At 43.4% G+C, this 19,632-nt stretch overlaps 2 protein-coding genes across 3 annotated transcripts in view; one reads left to right on the plus strand and one right to left on the minus strand.

Moving 5' to 3' along the window:
* The window catches only part of LOC125721541 (NACHT, LRR and PYD domains-containing protein 6-like), a 166,540-nt gene that overhangs the window by 89,839 nt on the left and 57,069 nt on the right, over positions 1–19,632 (minus strand). The gene's annotated exons all lie outside the window — the stretch shown is intronic.
* Positions 2,180–4,615, plus strand: LOC125721556 (uncharacterized). The gene is made up of 2 exons (XM_048997528.1): positions 2,180–2,188; positions 3,708–4,615. The coding sequence occupies exons 1-2, from the start codon at positions 2,181–2,183 to the stop codon at positions 4,471–4,473; spliced, it is 774 nt and encodes a 257-aa protein (XP_048853485.1). The 5' UTR covers position 2,180; the 3' UTR covers positions 4,474–4,615.

Consider the following 19,632-nt stretch of genomic DNA (forward strand, 5'->3'; position numbering starts at 1 on the left):
AAGCAGAATACAGAGGAAATGCCTTGGGCGGGATGGTAGCCCGGATAAGGGCTCACATACTGGCTCACATGTGGGCAATGAAGAAGTAGCACTTCACATGTATGGGAGAAAAACAGCAGCCAGAGGAATCCTATGCAATCTCAGTGAGAATAAACTCCCCAGACCCAGGACTGGGGCAGGAATTGCAGGATTCTCCTCTAGCATTTATTTTGGCATACTGTATTTATTGCTATTATCCTTGGTACATGTTTATATTTGCCAATAATTGAAATTGAAATAAACATGATTATTATTCATCCATCCTCGTACCACATATCCTGGAGACGAGGGCCTGTAGCTTATCCCAGGTAGCATAGGACACAATGGTATACTTTTGGATGGGATGCCAGTCCATTGCAGGGAATGCACTCACTCACACACTGTGGGCAATTTAGAGATGACAGTCTATTATTATTAGGATACCTATAGTTTTTAGTAGTTTTCACTATTATTATGCTTTTTGCCATGGGAGTCTATGGCAGCCCATAGAGCTGATTGGCAACTTTTTTGAAATTTGGCACATGGATAGAGGTCAGTTCCAACTATTAATACCAAATTTGGGTTCAATCCATCCATCACTCTAGCGCCACCCTCAGGCCAAATTTCAAGAAATGTTTTTGCCTTATTCTCTTTCTTATCATTGTATGATTATGCTATTTACTTTTAAGTATTAGCATTACCTGTCTTGGTGACATCCCATAATACAGCTCTGATGACCTGATCACATATAAAACACTTTCCACGCAGCACATTATGCTTTATTATCTATTTATTATTCAAACATCAAACTTTGATGACGTCAATGTATATCCCTGACATAAATCACTGACGTGAAGCTATGGACATCATACTTAACTAGCTGACGTTTTAGTATTTTATATAGCATGATGGGTGCAGATCTAACTTAGTGTATAACTTAGTTTCGGCAGTGGTTTTGCTATATAGAGTCCATCGTCATGATCCCATAGTTAGCGGAAGCGAAAATAGTGTAATTAGTACAAGTACTGAAGAAATGTAATGTAATGTAATACCAAACAGCTTTCAAAAATGCGGTACCGCAATACCTTTTTGGCACCGGTATCCCGCGCAGCATCAGTCTGCCTGAGATATTTGATAAAGTGTGGATCTTCCTATACGTGCAGCACGAATAAATAAAAACATCTGCTTTGTATACTTGACAAATCTGTGTGTCATCATACTCAAAACCGCCCCAAATAAGCCACGAAATTAACCATGAATTCTACCCTACTGTGGTACACAGCTTTGCTTCTTATGTTTCTTTCACACAAAAAGTTGCAGGTTGATGACAAAACGTGCTCGCGTCCGGACCAGTAAGTGCAACAGGGGGGCAGAACTGGGGAGGGGGGCAGGATGCGATCGTGCTCGGTTGCCGTATAAGGCAGCCGGGCCCAGTGTGGTACGCGCTTAGTCTAATTACAGGTTCTTGTGGGAAGCTTGTGTGATGTTGTTTTGGGCTGGTTGCGAGCGCGGTCGCACGGGCAGGAAACAGGCAGGCAGAACACGGGGAAACTGGGATTTATTAGCACTAAAACGGGACGAAGCACGAACATCGACTAACTAACATCAATGACCGACCAGGAACGAAAGCAAGACATGGACTATAATAATCGAAAATAATCGGACACAGCTGGGTATAATGGTGAAGCACACGTGGATAATCGGGGGGGCATGGCACACATGAGGATCGTACGAGCTGGGCGTGACAGTTCGACATACTGATCGCTATGTATCGCGATACAACAGTTTGAAATGTTACCAAAGTGTCATTTTATAATTCCCATATTAAACAAGTTACCGTGCATAGTGCTTTGGGGAGAGACAGACTCCAAGAGTGCAGTTAATTTCACGTGTCTTTAAGTCATTGTCTGATATTATCCAGAGCTGAATGTGTGATTCATGCTTACTACTATATTCTTGCTTTGCAGTTCTTACACAATTTTTTTTCTTATTTACTTCTAAAAGTAAATAAAAAACTTATAAAACTGTCATTATTACATAAATACTATACGTATTATGATGTTATTATTTAGTTATGTTGTTGCTTGGTTACATTTGATGCCTCCGCACGTGGGGAGCTACCGTTTTGAAATACGCGGCTTCACTTGCTTTTCTGCACCAAGATGGCAAGGTACGTTGCATTTCTGCTCCCATTTTATCGTATAACTTATCTTATTATTTAGTATCTGTATTTGTATGTACAGTGGTACATCGACCCACGAACAGTCCTGATCACGAATAAATCGGGTTACGAACCACATGTTCCAAAATGTTTTGTACCGGTTGTCGAACCGTGTTTCGGGCCGCGAACACACAAACGTCCCGAAAAGGGTCCAATGAAAGCTCCCCAAAGAACCACCCGAAACGCGAAGAAATGTCCAGTATAATAATAAAAAAAAATAATATTTTTGAAATTACTGCATTTGACTGACTTTTAATGTTGATTGTTTAGTTTTTTGGGGGGATGTTTTGTGGTTCTTTTCCATGTTTTGGCGTCTTTCGAGCGACCAGCGTATGCTCAGTTTTAATGTTTTATTTAATTTAGCATTTGTTAGCATGTAAATGTATGCTCTCAGTTATATGTGCACAGTCTGTCATAATTTGATTGTACGGTAGGGGGTGTTGAGTTGTACTGCGCGTGCTCGAAGTGTATATATGTATGTATAGAGTGACCTAAAGAGAAAGACGGCGATATGTCCTAGTTCATGGTGAATAACGTGTTGTATGAACTTATTTTTCCATGTATAAATCCTCTATTATTGTTAGTCTTCTCCCGATTTTCTTACCGCTGCACCGACAGTTTGACGTGCCAACAGCATTATTTGTTACAAGTAAGGTTATTTTAATTTAAGTCTATATTCTTGGTCGCGTTCTCCCCATGTCGTCGTGGGGTTTCCTCCGGGTACTTGCTAAATTGCCTGTAGGAGTGCATGTGTGAGTGAATGGTGTGTGAGTGTGCCCTGCAATGGGCTGGCCCCCCCATCCTCGATTTTTCCCTGCCTCGTGCCCATTGCTTCCGGGATAGGCAACCCAGTAGGATAAGCGGTTTGGAAAATGGATGGATGGATTCTTGGTCACAGAAAAATATTAAAAATTGAAGAAAATGCAGCGTTTCTGAAGTTTAAACATATTGAACATAATACATATTTACATTATTTGAAATGGGAAAATTGATTGAGGTCACGCACTTTTCAGGTCAGGAACTAAGTTCGTGAGCCGAGGTATGACTGCATATTGAAATATGTTTGTGTAAAATTCCGTATATTGTTTGGATTATATTTAAATTTTATGTGCAGGTTAGTTAGTGTCATATGCAGGGTTGCCAACCCTCACTCAAGATGTCTTGTAGTCAATCTGTTTTGTTCCATTATAAACCTAAAATTAGCTGCATCAAAAGTGTTGGGGTAGTCTGCAAACCCTCCAGACTATTTACAAGGTTGTAAGACTGTTACACATATAGAGATGAATGTGCAGACTTGTCTGGAATTGAGAATCTCACGCCAGCCAGCTGACCAAAGATAGCAGCTCTGCCTGTGCAATAATGCGGTTGTTGATTGGGAAGGTGTGGGTCAGTGCAGAAGTGTAGTCCACATGTCAGGAGTGACTGACAGCTCCATTGCATTGCCTGTATGTTGTTTTTCCTCATTCAGAATCAGACGAATGGAGAAAGCTGTTTGCTGGAGCGATGACAGATACTGGGCAACTTGGGACAAGTGGGGAGAGGTGATTGACTGGGGAGATGAGAAAGAGCTGTGCTCCCCAGCAGAATCACCTTCTGACCAGGCTGACAGTTCCACTGAGTCACATTCCCGAAGGCGAATTGCCAAGGCAGTTAGCTGGACGGATGATGCTTATTGGGCAGCCTGGGACAAGTGGGAAGAGATCATCTGCTGGGGTGATGAAGAGGAGTGCTCCCAAGTAACTCCACCCACTAGCCAGCTTGGTAGGGATAAGGGGATAGATGTACATGGGTTGGAGGCTTTTGTGATGAATAACAGGACAATCTCCATAAAGCCTGTAGACAACCATCGAGACAGTCTGGAGATAGGAGCTGTGCTGGTAGACCTCTGCCAGTTTGATCTCGAATATTTAGATCAAAGTAAATTTGATTTTGAAATTGTACAAGTACAAATTGGAGAAGTCAAAGTGGAGGAGACTAGAGAAAAGGCTTTTGAAAAAGCATTTGAATTGGAAATTGTGGATGTGGCAGTAGAAGTTATAAACAGTGAATTCCAGCTGAATGCTATGAATTTGGATATTGTTGAAACTAAGGTGGACAAATTATTATTGGAAGAACTGATCGTTGGCGATTTAGAAGCAGGCAATGTGAAGGTGTCAGTGTCAAATGGCAATGTGGTGAAGGTACCCTTAAGGTACCCTCCACCACAGAGGAACAGAAGGACCAGGCAACCTTAGACCATACTCTCTGGTGGTTGACTCGTGGCAACTGGACTTGTCTCTGAAAGTTAGAAATGTTTCGCTGCTCATCCAAGCAGCTTCTTCAGACTGAGGGAGGTAGTAAGTGTCCACATATTTATCCTCCTGGGTAAGTAGTCTAAGGGGGCTCGTTGAGTGAAACAAAGTGGGGGGGGGGGGGGAGTTGCGGGTAGATGTAATCAGTCCCTCCTACTCCGATAGAGTGGGTTGTTAAGGGTGGTCCACCTGGTGGAGGTGTGAATTGGGTCTGTTTTTTTCCTGGGAATTATTTTTGTTTTGGCAAATGATGAGAGGGCCGCAGGTTAAATTGGAGACAGGTTGTGCCTAATGCCTCTACCTCTGTTGAGTGAGGGGTTGTGCATTTGCACATGCAAAGCTGCTTGGACGAGCGGTGAAACGTTTCTACCTTTCAGAGAGGTACAATGTCTTTGGATGTCTTTTGTCTTATGCAGTCTGGGAGTTGACTGAATGCTGGGGCGGGGGTAGCTTTTCCTTTGTAGTGGGGTCCGGTGGGGCGCCTTGGGCTCTGTGGGGCCCGGTGGTGCTGCTGCCTTGGGCCCCGGTCTGGATGGGCCTGGGCCCCCCTCCCTGGATGGATTTCGGGGAACGGGGAGTGCCTATGGGGGTCAGCGGGGGAGCTGGCTCCGGGGGGGGGGAGGTATTTTGCCCCCCCCCCATTCCTTTCCTCCCCATCCCTAAATGCTTCCCTCCTCCCGCTCCATCACACCACCACACATGTAGGGCTTTGAGGTGTAGGTGCGTTGCTGGGATGCAGGGTAGGTATTCCTCCTCTGTCCCTTCGCGACCACCTGTACCTCATTCATACACTACAACGTAGACACTCTCATTACTTACTCTCTCATGACACATACATTTAGGGCATTGGGGATGGGCACACAGAATGGCATCCAGAGGGCGGTCTGTTCATTCAGCCTTACCTCTGGTGCCAGGGCCCACATCTCAATTTTAATCGCACATAGACATTGAGGGCTCTGGGGAGAGGCCGAGCTAACACCAGCTGTTGGTCGGCAGGGGGTGGTTAGTGCCATGCCCTTCACCTGTTTTAAAAGCACTTTAGAACAACACACACCAACACCACATCTGAGCGGGCGAAGGGGGGCATGGGGTCTTTTCACACCCCCGTTCCCTGTTTGCCATTTGGGGCTGAGAGGAAGAGCTGGCCGTCTGGTCGGGGTCTGGGCTGGTGGGCTTCTCGGCTACTGCGGGGTCCGGGGTGATCTTCTGGTCTCCTCGCCAGAGGAAAAATAGGGGTCCACATAGAGTATATATGGGGAGTGAGAGTATGTGTACAGCGTTCATTTCTGTGTGTCTAAATGTTGGGTGAATGTGTAAATATTTGTTTATGTCTGCATGAGGGTGGGAACGTATGCTTGTATATGTGTGTGCCTGTTTGTCTATACACACGTGTCAGGTTGGGTCCTAGACTCCACCTGAAATAACATCTCGGGCACAATAAAGTGGTCCTCCGCAGAGGGGGGGTGGTGGAGGGAAAAAAAAAAAAAAAGCTTGTGACCCACCGACCGATTTCTTATTTGATTACTGTTGTTCCTTGTCTTGTTTTTGACCCCTCGTGGTCTGCTTTTGTTTTTATTAGTGTCTCTAGTGTTTTTCCCCTTTCCTCCTTTGAATCCCTGAGTGAGTCGTCCACTCTCTGTTTCTGCTTGCTCCATGACACGCTGTCGCTCTCAATCCACCCTGGACCTGTGACAGTATTTCTGTTTTTGCTTTTGTTTGGACGTACTGAGTTTAGGATTCCTAGCTTAGAAGGAATAGTTTAACCTGTCATGTGTAACATTGTTAAATGCGCTGATATCAGTGTTATGTCACAGTACCAGAAACTTAAAATGGTACATTTTGTTTTCTTTTTGTTTTCTTGCAATTACTACATACAAATGTTTAATGTTTTGCTGACATCTAATTAGAAAATAAATGCATTTATGCTTTAAATGATCTTTTTGTTGTCTTCAATCATTTCAACAGGTGAAAATGACCTGAAATCAATGAGTTTGAACACTGGACACTACATTCCGTGTTTGTGTATAAAGTCATGTTTAGTGTACATGCGAGTTCATTCGTATCCTTTTCCCCAGAGACAAAAAGTAGGCTAGGCTAATGGGAAAAAAACACACAAATATATGGACCTAATGTCAGTGTATTATTCATGAGGTTTTGTAATATCTGAGACCAAATTAAACTTAATCTGTGTATTTAATGGATTTATGTGCTATTGCTACTGGTTTAATTGGTAAATAGGCCTTTTTCCAAGCAATTGAATATTTAAATGGGAATGTTTTACGTTATTGATTTAGCTTTAATCATGAAGTACCAAGCTTGATATCAATCCATGTCTAATGTGACATATTCAGGACATGCAAAGTCTATACGCATAGGCACAGACTATGGCTGGGATTCGTGTGGCCTACCCTGCAGATGGGAGGCCAACACTGCATGGTATATATTCTTTAAATTTATTTAATATTAGTTGCATAATTACTCATATAGACCATGTTAATACTTAATAGTGCATGTAAAGAAAATTATACTCTCATTTGACATTAATGTGTGGAGTGCATGTAAGTATGGAATATCCATCCATTGGCTGTAGCACTTATCCTATTCAAGGTCAAAGCCAGAAGCTATGGATGCAAGACTGGGACAACAGGAGCTGACCCTGACAGGAAGCTCATCTCATAATGATATTCCCCACACCGTGCTACTTCTTGCAGAGCTCTGCTGGGGTAGGTGGTGTGGCTATCATACCAGCCGGCGACGCATCCAGTTAGGATGCTCTTGATGACACAGTTATAAAGTGTCCTGAGGATAAGGGGACTTGTGCCACACCTTTTAGCTCGTCGGAGGTAGAAGGGCCGCTGCTATGCATTTAAATTTTTCCCAATATGATAAATGTAGCGTGGAAAAAGTAACCATATCAGTTTACATGGGCTTCTACAGGGGGTTAAGTATCCATCCATCCATTTTCTGAAGCCACTTAATTCCAACTGGGGTTGCCTGGGGACTGGAACCTATCCCAAGAACACTGGGCACAAGTGGGAACCAACCCTGGGGAATCACCAACACACCACAGGGTGCACACACAACTACAGGACCAATTTAGACTCACCATTCAACCCCTCTTGAATGCTTTTGGACCGTGGGAGGAAACTACAGCACCTGGTGAAAACTCAGACAAACAGAGGGAGAGCGTGCAAACTCCACGCAGAAAGGACTTGGGATTGAACACAGGACCTTCTTGCTGTAAGGCAGCAGGGCAAACCACTGCGCCACCATGCTGCCCCCGTGTTAAGTATGATAAGTAATATGACAAATGTCATAGCTTAGCTATAGATATGCATAAAATGTACGGAAAGACGATATAAACATCTTGTTACTGGTTCATAATCATAGTGAGAATATCTTATTGTTATGCAAACGTTAGTGCTTCCTTTGTTTCTGATTTGTGTCTTCAGGATCTCCAGGGCAGCTTGTGGACAAACAGGAGGTGACGCCTATGAAAGGAGACACTGTCAGTATTCAGTGTCACTATACTGACATTTACATTGACATGATGTGGTGTAGGATGGGCAGGGGCTCCTGTGTAGAGAATTCTGGGAGTTTGGATGGGAGGCCTGTGGAGCTCAGTCATGAAAGAGTTAATAAAGTGCTCAGCGTCACAATGAGGCGACTGGAGAGGAAGGACACGGGCTGGTACCTGTGTGTGGCAGAAAACCTGCAGACACTCCTTCCTATTAAAGTCAATGCACAACCACACACAGCACTGAATGTAAGTAATTAATTAAAATATGTGAGTCGTTTATACTCTATTACAAATAAATAAAGGCTAAATGGATCCCAAATCTTTCCCTCGTGAAGGAAGTTGGCACATTTTTGTGGGAAGAATCCGTTTGGGGGAGGGGGGGTGCGCTGTACTCACTGGGGTATTACCAACAAGCACCAGGGTGAACAAAATACTCAGCTAAAGTCAGAGCAAAGCTAAAAAGAATGAAATTAAGCAGTTTTAGCTGACTTTAGCGGACATTCTTATAATAAACTCATTTCTTACGGGTATTATACTTGATATATGAAGTATGTTAACACCCCTTGGCCTAGATTTGTGATCTTTCATTCCTCTGAATCCTTTGCTCATCCCGATTCAAATTCATCCATTGCCGTTAATTTCCTTATTGGATTTTCTGTCATTCTGAATTTTTCAGAAAACCTACTTATTTTGCACAGGCCAAAAATTTTGTCCAATCATCTACTTTGTAATTTGGCACCCTGACAGAGGCCCATCCAAAATACTGGCTCACCAAATTTGGGTTTAATCCATTCATTCCTGTAGCAACACCATCAGGTCAAATTTCAAGATATGTTTCTGCATGTAAATTCTGAATTCTTAAGCCTGGGATTATGATCTTTGGTGTGTTTAAAGCCATGGCTTGTCTAACTTCGATTGCACTCATTAATTAAGTTTGTCATATTGTCATTTTGAATTTTTCTGAAAAAAAAAGTTTTTTTGGAAACCTAGGCTGTTGATCCAATCATCATCAAATTTGGGGTGCATCATCTAGAAGGGATTGTGACCAAAAGTTACTAAAAGTCAGATGCTATGGCCACTATCATCCAATGAATTTGATGACAAAGCCACTGAACAGGATGTGTGGCCATATCTCAACAAAACTTTGATTGGATAAAATTGATTTGGTGACTGGACTTGGGGCCCAATTCTGAGGAATAAGAACAAAAATAGTGTCATTCCACCACTAGGTGGTGTTGCAATAAGTAAACATGCCTTGTGGCTAATAACTGTTGAATGGATTGACCTAGGGGGGTGGCATGGTGGTGCAGTGGTCAGCAATGTTGCCTCACACCTCTGGGACCCGGGTTCGAGTCTCCACCTGGGTTACGTGTGTGTGGAATTTGCATGTTCTCCCCATGTCGTCGTGGGGTTTCCTCCAGGTACTCCGGTTTCCTCCCACAGTCCAAATACATGCTGAGCCTAATTGGACTTGCTAAATTGCCCGTAGGTGTGCGTGTGAGCGTGAATGGTGTGTGAGTGTGCCCTGCTATGGGCTGGCCCCCCATCCTGGGTTGTTCCCTGCCTCGTGCCCATTGCTTCCAGGATAGGCCCCGGACCCCCCGCGACCCAGTGGGATAAGCGGTTAAGAAAATGAATGGATGGATTGTCTTAGTACCCAGCCTCATAAGTGAAACCTGAGGAACTTTTGACTTGCAAAGCGATTTGTCCATCACATTCAAATGATTTTGATGGTGATGCCTCCAATCACTGTGTGTTAACATATCTCAGCAATTCTTTGGTCGTTTGAGGCCAAACTTGGTATTTTTACTTGGGGCCACACCTTTGGGGAGTGCATCAAATTCTGTGTCATTTAACCACTGGGGTAGGACACGTTTCATTGACCTACAATATTTTTTCTAATACATTTTGATGTATTGGCCTTTCAAAAGTGGTTGTTATGACTGGGGATTGTCAGGATTTGTCAGTGTTTTTTGGAGCCTTTTGATCACCTTCATATCTATTCATAGACATCGTTTTTAAATGTGCAACAACATGGATTATTTGTGACTGTGAAAGTCATGACAGCCAGCTGATCGGCAGATTTATTTGCAAAGCCTTCACTACATAATGTTCATACCTCAATTCTTTTCATCTAACCCTGTCATAAGCAAAATCTGTACCTCATAAATTTGTCTAAAATCAATATTTCTAATCAAATAGTTTAATTTCTATATTTTATTTTTTTACCACATAAAGCACAATGAGTGCTTAAAATTTCAATTCACAAGGTAAAACGTCAAATAAAGTGTTTTAACAGAATATTTCATGTAATTTCGAGGTCACAGCAGAGTTGCCCTGCAGCCTCATCGGCAAAGAGCAGGAAATTCTGAAAAAAGCCTTAAAAATGCTCCGAAACAGGAGGGAGGACCTCCGGAGGTCAGGAAAGGTAATACATACTGTACATAGGGAACCTGCAAGCAAGTTAAAATTATTCAGTCCCTTACAATCAAATTAAATCATGAATGTAATGTCTGGAATACAGACCTAGTCAGCCAAGGCTGAATAATGTTCCTGTTCATGTTCTGCTTCACTTTCCTGGCTTCTCATGTCGTGGCAAAACTTCATTTCTGCTGATTCCATTGTCTAGAAGAGAGAAGGACTTCAGCTTCACTCCAACGGTATGTAGCTTTTCTGTATTTATACCTTATCATTGTGTAATATATATAGTCATACATTTCATAATTTAGCTTCTAAAATATTGTGCAATCACCAGCCCAATTGATATTTTTGCCATCTTAATCCTCTCAGGATCAGTACAGTTTATATGTGCAACCATATTTTATGTGTTTACAGACGTGTAAGACTGCTGAAAAAAGGTGGGAGAACAGTGGCCCTTGGAGGTAAAATGTGTTTTTACATTTTCCCAGTGCAGCTGCATGATTCACTGTACTGCAGTGTCAGGTTTCCCATTGCCCAGCACACCTAATTTGGCTAAAGAACTTGATGATGTTACGATGATCAGTGTGTTGGCCAGTGAAACTGACAATGTGCTGAATTTTGGGAAATTTTGAAATGTATTATAAACACAGTATATTAATCTGCACAATGTAGCAAAACAGTCTGAAACGTAACTGAGATACAGAGGTTATACACTGATCAGCCGTAACATATGAAGTGAATAACATTGATTATTTGGTTACAGCTGATGTGTTGGAAGCAGAAACAATGTGCAAGTGTAAGGATGGGAGTGACTTTGACATGGGCCATTTGGTGATGGCTAGAGAGCTGGATCATAACCCCCAGCTCTTGTGAGATGGTCCTGCAGTGGTCAGCAGGTTCATGGTGGGGCCCAGGCTCACCTTTGCCGCCAAAATAGCCATGACTCATCAGGGCGTGGATTCCTCTAGACCTCTGAAGGTTTGCTGTACTATCTGACATGTAATGAGCCTCCGTCACCCGTTCACATATTTCCCTACAGTTTTGGAGATGCTGTGACCGAATCATCAAGCCATCACAACTTGGCCCTTGTCTCTCAAATCTTTAGGCTTGTCCACTTTTCTGCATCCCAGTATATCCTACACATTGTTTCTTTGCTGCCTAATAGGTCCCACCTACTAGCAGGTGCCACTATTACCAGGTAATCAATATTATTCACCTGTTAGTGGGCGCAGTGTTTGACAAATATAGTTTAAAATATCAGTCATTTAACCTAATTCCAAAACATTAAATGTGGAATGGAAATAATGGAAGCTATTGCTTGTGTGGAGTGAATTGAATTTAATTTTGAACAATGTTTCAAATGGCTACATACCTGAAATGTTTGTGGTTTCTTGTAGAAAGAACAGAAGCACTTGAGGTTTGCCTCCAGGACATCACACCTCCTATTAAGCACCTTTACAAAGTAAGTAATTTCCTTGAAATATCATAAAAATATATATTTTTTCAGGATAGCTCTAAGACTGGGTTCCCGTGGGACATTATAAGGATTAGAAGTAATTAAACCAATTTGGTCTTACATAGCATTAAAAATGGTATAATTGACAAACAAGGCCTTAAAAAGCATGACATTTTATTGTCATGTACATTAAACATTTAATATACACACAGGACCAGTTGGCTAAATTCTCCAACCTGTGATTGGCTGGTTTGTGATGTTTGTGGATATCACTGTGCTCTCAGAATGGAGTCACAAATATACCAGTGTAAAATATACGGTGTTAAGGGGGAATTTGCTTCTGGGTTAATTAGTGACAATTGCTAATGTTTTGTGTTGATTCTTCAGCTTCATATACAGATTCGCAGATTCATAATTACCACAGAAGGGGAAGTAAAGTCTGTTCTATTTAAAAGCCAGACATGTTAAATTACTGCAGGACACATTAACCTGTCCACAGTGCCTGTTGTATGAGAGCATCATGATTATTAATAATATACACTGTATTTCAAAAGGACCTGTGGGATTAAAACTGAGGGTTATTAAGACACACCTTGCTTATACCTCTATACCACTGTGAGTCCAAGTCCTCACCCAGCATTTACTGACACAGGTTAATGTAAAGAAACATCAGCACATTTTAACATGGCCGCGATTCCATTTTTAGTAAATACCTTATATATAGAACATAATATGGATGCAAAGAGCAGAAGAGGAAATAGGAAAGAAGAAGGGAGAGAAAAAGAGAGAGAGCTGAAGTGCGTACGCTGGGAAAAAGTATTGCATTGTGGGACATACGGCGAGTTATTGGGGTGCGCAGAGTTGGGAAGCTAATGACGCCGGTCAGCGATTGGTGGCAGCGGCGTGGATTCCAGGCGCCACAGGAAAGGTTTGTGGTTCCTTCTAGGAGTTGGATTATGGTTCCTGTTGTGGGTTTTGTTTTCGGGGGATTGGGCTGTCTTCCCCCAACTACTTAATTTAAATAATATTGTTTGATATGAATTGATGTTTTTCCTTGTGTATTTATGTGTTATTTAGGAGGAACCACATGTGATTTTGGTGTTCATGGCCTTTGTGTTGATGTGAGCTGCCCAGGCCTTTTTATTGTCCACGTGTGAACTTTAGCCGGGTGTTTTAGCTGAGTGTGAAATGTTTTTTAGAGATTGCTGTGCTGAGGTCATTGTGTGGGGGGTTGCTGTGTTGCCTGGGTGCTCCATTCACTTATTGGGTCAGGAGCACTGAATTGTGGAATCCTGGTAATAAAGGCTTATTGCTATACTTCTGTTGTGAGCTGTTTCTTATACCTGGTGCCCAGTATAGTCGAGTCACAAACCTGCATCATTGGGGAGAAGTGTTCCTCTCTTACAACTTGGCGTAGTTTCGGCAGTCTTGGCTTCTGGGCACAGGTTTAGGAAATGTCTCAAGAACAGCCTTCAATCTCTAGTTCAGAGGACAGACAAATGTCAAATCCTAACGTGGTTATGTTTCCTTTCATGCTGGGGGCACCATGGAGCCCGAAATTTGCAGGAGAATTCTGCAAACCAGGGGATAGGCTTTCAGGAGTGGGTGAGAAATCAAAAAATGTTGGATATGCAACCCCTATCTGAAAATCAGAAAGTGGCTGTTATTATAAGTAACTTAGAAGGGGAGGCAAAACGTGAGGTATTGGCTTTAGAAAGTGGGGAACGTGAAACAGCAGGGCAGATTTTAACCTTTTTGGAAGGTGTGTATGGGGACAGTGTGTCTGTTGCTGTAATGCGCTCTGAGTTTTTCTCTCATAAGCAGAAACCAGGAGGCAGTTTGCTTTGGCACTACGGGAGCTGGGCAATCGCCTGTCAAGGAGAGAAGATTCCACTAATACAGGACATGTGTTGTGAGGTCAGTTTATTGGAGGGTTGCTGGATTCAGGTCTGCGTAGGGGTCTTAGAGGAAGGGTAAGATTGGAACCAAATATGTCTTTTTCGGAAATAAAGTAGGAAGCGGTTATACGGGCTGAAGAGTGGGAAGGTTCTGCACAGGCCGGAGTAGCAGCAGTCCAAGTAAGTAATGTAAAGCCTGCATGGGACATATTCTCTCAATATGTCCCACCCTTTTGTCCGGAGTTCTCAACATTGGATCTTGCACATGGGTATTGGCAGGTTGGTGTTCACCCAGCTGATAAGAGAACTGCTTTTATTACCCCTATGGGTCTATTCCAGTTTAATCGGATGCCGATGGGGCTGTGTAACTCACCCGGGACGTTACAGAGGTTAGTGGAGAGTTGTTTGGGAGATCAAAATTGCTGTTGTATTTGGACGACATCATAGTATTTTCTCCAACATTTGATGCACATCTTGCTCATCTGGACTTGGTATTTACTCGCTTGGCGGGTTATGGACTTAAAGTGAAACCAGCAAAGTTCTCTTTATTTCAGGATGGAGTTAGATATCTGGGACACGTGGTTTCTGAAGGAGGAGTCTCTCCAGACCCAGAGAAGTTGCTGGCGGTGGAAGCATGACGAGCCCCAATCAATAGCCTCCAGCTTCGAGCATTTTTGGGCTTTACTGGGAATTATCGACAGTTTATTAAAGACTTTGCAAAGATTGCTGCTCCCTTGAATGAACTTTTGAGGGGAACATCTAAGAAATATTCTCGTCAGACATCAGGTAATCTACAGTCGTGGGCGTGGGGGGAAGCACAGGAAATGGCCTTTCAGAGGCTGAAGTGCCTGCTGCAAGCACCAGTGTTGGCTTATGCTGATTCTCAGTCCCCTTTAGGGTTTATACAGATGCCAGTGTGGCTGGACTGGGTGCAGTGTTGGCCTATGCTGATTCTCAGTCCCCTTTAGGGTTTATACAGATGCCAGTTTGGCTGCATTGGGTGCAGTGTTGGCTTATGCTGATTCTCAGTCCCCTTTAGGGTTTATACAGATGCCAGTTTGGCTGGACTGGGTGCAGTGTTGGCTTATGCTGATTCTCAGTCCCCTTTAGGGTTTATACAGATGCCAGTTTGGCTGCATTGGGTGCAGTGTTGGCTTATGCTGATTCTCAGTCCCCTTTAGGGTTTATACAGATGCCAGTTTGGCTGCATTGGGTGCAGTGTTGGCTTATGCTGATTCTCAGTCCCCTTTAGGGTTTATACAGATGCCAGTTTGGCTGCATTGGGTGCAGTGTTGGCTTATGCTGATTCTCAGTCCCCTTTAGGGTTTATACAGATGCCAGTTTGGCTGCATTGGGTGCAGTGTTGGCTTATGCTGATTCTCAGTCCCCTTTAGGGTTTATACAGATGCCAGTTTGGCTGCATTGGGTGCAGTGTTGGCTTATGCTGATTCTCAGTCCCCTTTAGGGTTTATACAGATGCCAGTGTGGCTGCATTGGGTGCAGTGTTGGCTCAAGTGCAAGAAGGGAAGGAGCGTGTGATCGCCTATGCCAGCCGGAGTCTGCGACCAGCGGAGAGGAGCGATAGGAAGTACAGTTCATTCAAGTTGGAGTTGCTGGCATTAAAATGGGCTACTGTTGAAAAGTTTAGGGAGTACTTAACTGCCTCTCCATTTGTGGTATTTACAGACAACAATCCCCTGGCTCATTTAGCTGGGAGCCGTGGAACAGCGCTGGGCAGCACAGCTGGCTGGATTCCAGTTTGAAGTCTGTTATCGGCCAGGTCGGATTAATGGGAATGCGGATGCCCTCTCCCGATGGCCGGTGGGATCGGTGTCGAGAGAGGGGGAGGATGAAGAGGACGGTATCCTACCGGAAGGTGGTGGATTAAGAGTGGCTCCCGCAGTAGTGCAGGCATGTTTGCAAGCATTTGTTACAGCCCCGCCAGACAGCCAGTTACCAGTGAGGGTAAGTGTTAATGCCCAGATGGAGACCGAGGGACTGGGAGCAGGGATGGTGGAGGAGTGGATTGCAGCCCAAAGAGGGGATACAGCAATGGCACGAGTGTGGCTATATGTGGACAGAGGAAAAGAACCTACCCCGAGAGAAAGGGTGTCTGAAGATGGACAGGTCCGCACACTACTATGTCAGTGGGGTCGACTTTGTGTTCACCACGGACTACTTTGTAGGGAGGTGGTGGACCCCAAGACAAGGGAGGAGGTAAAACGGATTTTGGTGCCCTCCTCTTTGCGGAAGTGAGTGATGGCGTGGGTGCATGATCGAGCGGGCCATTTGGCTGTGGAGGTGGGTGGAGTCACATGGAGACGATTTTTTTGGCCAGGGATGTACAAGCAATTGAAGGAGTATTGCCAAAAGTGTGAACGGTGTGGCTTAAGGAAGACGCCAACCACTAAAGTATGTGCCCCGTTGGTCCCAATTAAATCAATGTATCCCCTTCAGATGGTGTCGGTGGACTTTCTGAGCCTGGAGGCATCAAGAAGTGGAATGTGGAATGTGCTGGTCATAGTGGACCATTTTACACGGTATGCGGTCGCAGTGGCCACTCTGGACCAGAGGGCGGTGACAACAGCACAGGCCTTATGGACCCATTTTATTCAGCCATTTGGGGGGTTTGATCAATTGCACTCCGATTAGGGTCCAAATTTTGAAGCAGGGGTTATTCGAGAACTCTGTGAGTTGTATGGAATTAAGACGACGCACACGACCCCATATCACCCCTTAGGGAATGGACAATGTGAGCGGTTTAATCGGACATTATTGGACATGTTGGGGACACTTGCAGAAGCCTAAAAAGAGGAATGGGATAAGTATGTGCCCGAGATGGTGCAGGCTTATAATAACACACCTCATTCCTCTACAGGCTACAGCCCCTATTTCTTAATGTTTGGACGTCATGCTAAATTACCTTTTGACATGTTGGTAGGTGGTGGAGACGGTTTTTCAGGGACGGTGAACAGCTGGGTGTATCAGCACCATAAGAGGTTAGTGGCTGCTTATACCCATGCTCAACATCAGATTAAAAAATCAAGTGCAATGCAGAAAAGGGGTTTTGACCGAAAGGTAAAAGCAGAACCTTTGGTACCGGGACAGAGTGCTGGTGTTGAAAAGGCGGGCCCGGGGACAAGGGAAATTGAGGAATAGCTGGGAGGATAAAGCCTATGTTGTTGTCACAACCTAATGTGGAATTGCCAGTGTATGTGGTGAGATCTTCTGGTAATGGAGAAGAACGGGTGTTGCACCAAAATCTGAGTCCATGTTGGTTTGAAGAGCCGGATCCAACCACTGTAGCGGGGGAAACGGAGGTCGAGAGGCCAGCAGTGACTGGAGAGACTGGTGGGCCTACCATTGGGTCATGGGGAATGGAGGTACTCCAGGGGCCCTGGGGCCCTCAGAGCAAGAACAGACTTTACCTCCAATCCAGAGATCAGCGGAGGAACAACGCCTGTGCGGCGATCTTCACGGGCAACATGAGGGTTAGTGCCCCAGAGGTATCGGGAATAGAGGTTGTGGTGACGTAAATGTGAGGCCCCATTTAAAAAAAGAGGGGTTGGATGTAGGTGGGGATTGTGATGGTGATATGGGTTAATAGGAAACACCTGTGAGGCGGAAGTAGGAACAACATAAATTGCCGGTCCGCGATCGGTGGCAGCGGCGTGGATTCCAGGCGCCACAGGAAAGGTTTGTGGTTCCTTCTAGGAGTTGGATTATTGTTTGTGTTGTGGGTTTTGTTTTCGGGGGATTGGGCTGTCTTCCCCCGACTAGTTACTTTAAATAATATTGTTTGATATGAATTGATCTCTTTTGTATTTATGTGTTATTTAGGAGGAACCACATGTGATTTTCATGGCCCTTGTGTTGATGTGAGCTGCCCAGGCCTTTTTATTGTCCACGTGTGAACTTTAGCCGGGTGTTTTAGCTGAGTGTGAAATGTTTTCCCAAGTGTTTTAGAGATTGCTGTGCTGAGATCATTGTGTGGGGGCTTGCTGTGTTGCCTGGGTGCTCCATTCACTTATTGGGTCAGCGACACTGAATTGTGGAATCCTGGTAATAAAGGCTTATTGCTATACTTCTGTTGTGAGCCGTTTCTTATACCTGGTGCCCAGTATAGTCGAGTCACAAACCTGCATCATTGGGGAAATCCGACTCTTCCATCTATGGATCCTGTTGAATCTGCTGTTGGTAAGGTGTGTTTTTCTATACATGCTTTTCAAGAAATAATAAAATCAGGACATTCTTTACCCAAAACTACACCTCCGTTCCACATATTTTATACTGGAATGGCATAGTGGATAATATACCTTGGAAAAAGGTGTGGACTTTACCTTCTAAGTTTTTATCAACAAATAAAGTAGAAGTCACCTTTAAATTGACACAAAGTTTATCAGTCCAAATATTTTCAATCTAGCTGTTCTTTCTGTGAATGTGACTGCAAAACTAATGTTCGTTTATTTTGGTCTTGCCCTTTTGTTGAAAAATTATGCTCTGATATGCTTAACATGATACAAATGTGTTTTATAATTTTCAGTTTTCTTGTAAAAAATTTTTTTTTTGCGGGTTTTTTGTGACTGGAAGAATACATGTCACGATCTCCGTCGGGCGAGCAGGGAGCGGAGAATCAGGAACTCCGGCTTATTAGGTAGAACAAACAGACCAGGCGAAACACGGAGCACGACGTCAATGACGGAAGTGGGGATACGTACTCTGACTTGGACTTAAATACACAGGACTGAATAACACAACAAGAAACAACCTCACGTGGAACCCCGACGTTAACGAGGGGGGCGTGGCACGAGCGTGACAATGCAGATAAATTTAATACTATTAATTTTATATTCGTAAATGTAAATACAATAAATACAACCTATTTTACCCTGTTCACAAATTAGACCTAATAAATTATATTAATCTAATCAGAAAGTCTAAAAATAAAAAACAATCAGAACTGTATCCTGATTTGATGCGTTTTTACCTGATGTATAGACATAGTGCTAAAATGTTCTGTCATATTTGGTAGTGAGATGGTAATCTTTTACTTTGTAATAACTCTTTCTGAATATCTGTTTGTTCTTGTTTTGTTTAATATTCTGTCTGTAAAATGTTACCTGTACATGTTGAGCATTGGAAATAAAGTGTGATTCAATTGTTTAGTTTGACTTTTACTTTGCTGCACCAATTAATATATTTTGATGAAATTATAAAATTACAAAGTTTTGTCTGACGGTCCACCACCCCCAAATCGGTTTGATCCCTCCATTTCTAAATTTCTCAAATCGCCACTGTTAAGTGTTACTGCAGTACCGCTTTTTATATGCACGATCCTCCTGAATGTGCGTTATAATCGAATTACGGTTATTGTTAGAAAGGCTCTTGTGTCTTTAAGAAACGGCGGTGCGTGCAAAGGACTATGGGTGCACGCAGGACTAGAGCGCGGGAGAGCCGGAGAGATAGGTAGCAAGTCAGCGAGCGGTAACTTATAATTAGTTAACTTAGTTGTTCCTGAAAGTAATAAACTCCGTGGGTTATGTATGCGTCACTGATGAACGTAAGTATTGAGTTTATTGAATAAGTTGTAATTATCGCTGACGAGTGTTTTGTTATACCTTAGGAAGGTATTTACGTTGATTTCCTATCCAATCATTCCCTTTACTTCGATTATGTATTGTGTTGGTGTGTTATGGTAATGGCTTTTGTAAGCATTGTAGTAACTGGTTTTCCGCTTATCTGTTATAGAACCATACATACATCCATTAATACGTACAGGAAATAAAACTCATAACAACCTCCCTCCA

The sequence above is a fragment of the Brienomyrus brachyistius genome, unplaced genomic scaffold (genome assembly GCF_023856365.1).
Source record: "Brienomyrus brachyistius isolate T26 unplaced genomic scaffold, BBRACH_0.4 scaffold34, whole genome shotgun sequence".
Taxonomy (NCBI): Eukaryota; Metazoa; Chordata; class Actinopteri; order Osteoglossiformes; family Mormyridae; genus Brienomyrus; species Brienomyrus brachyistius.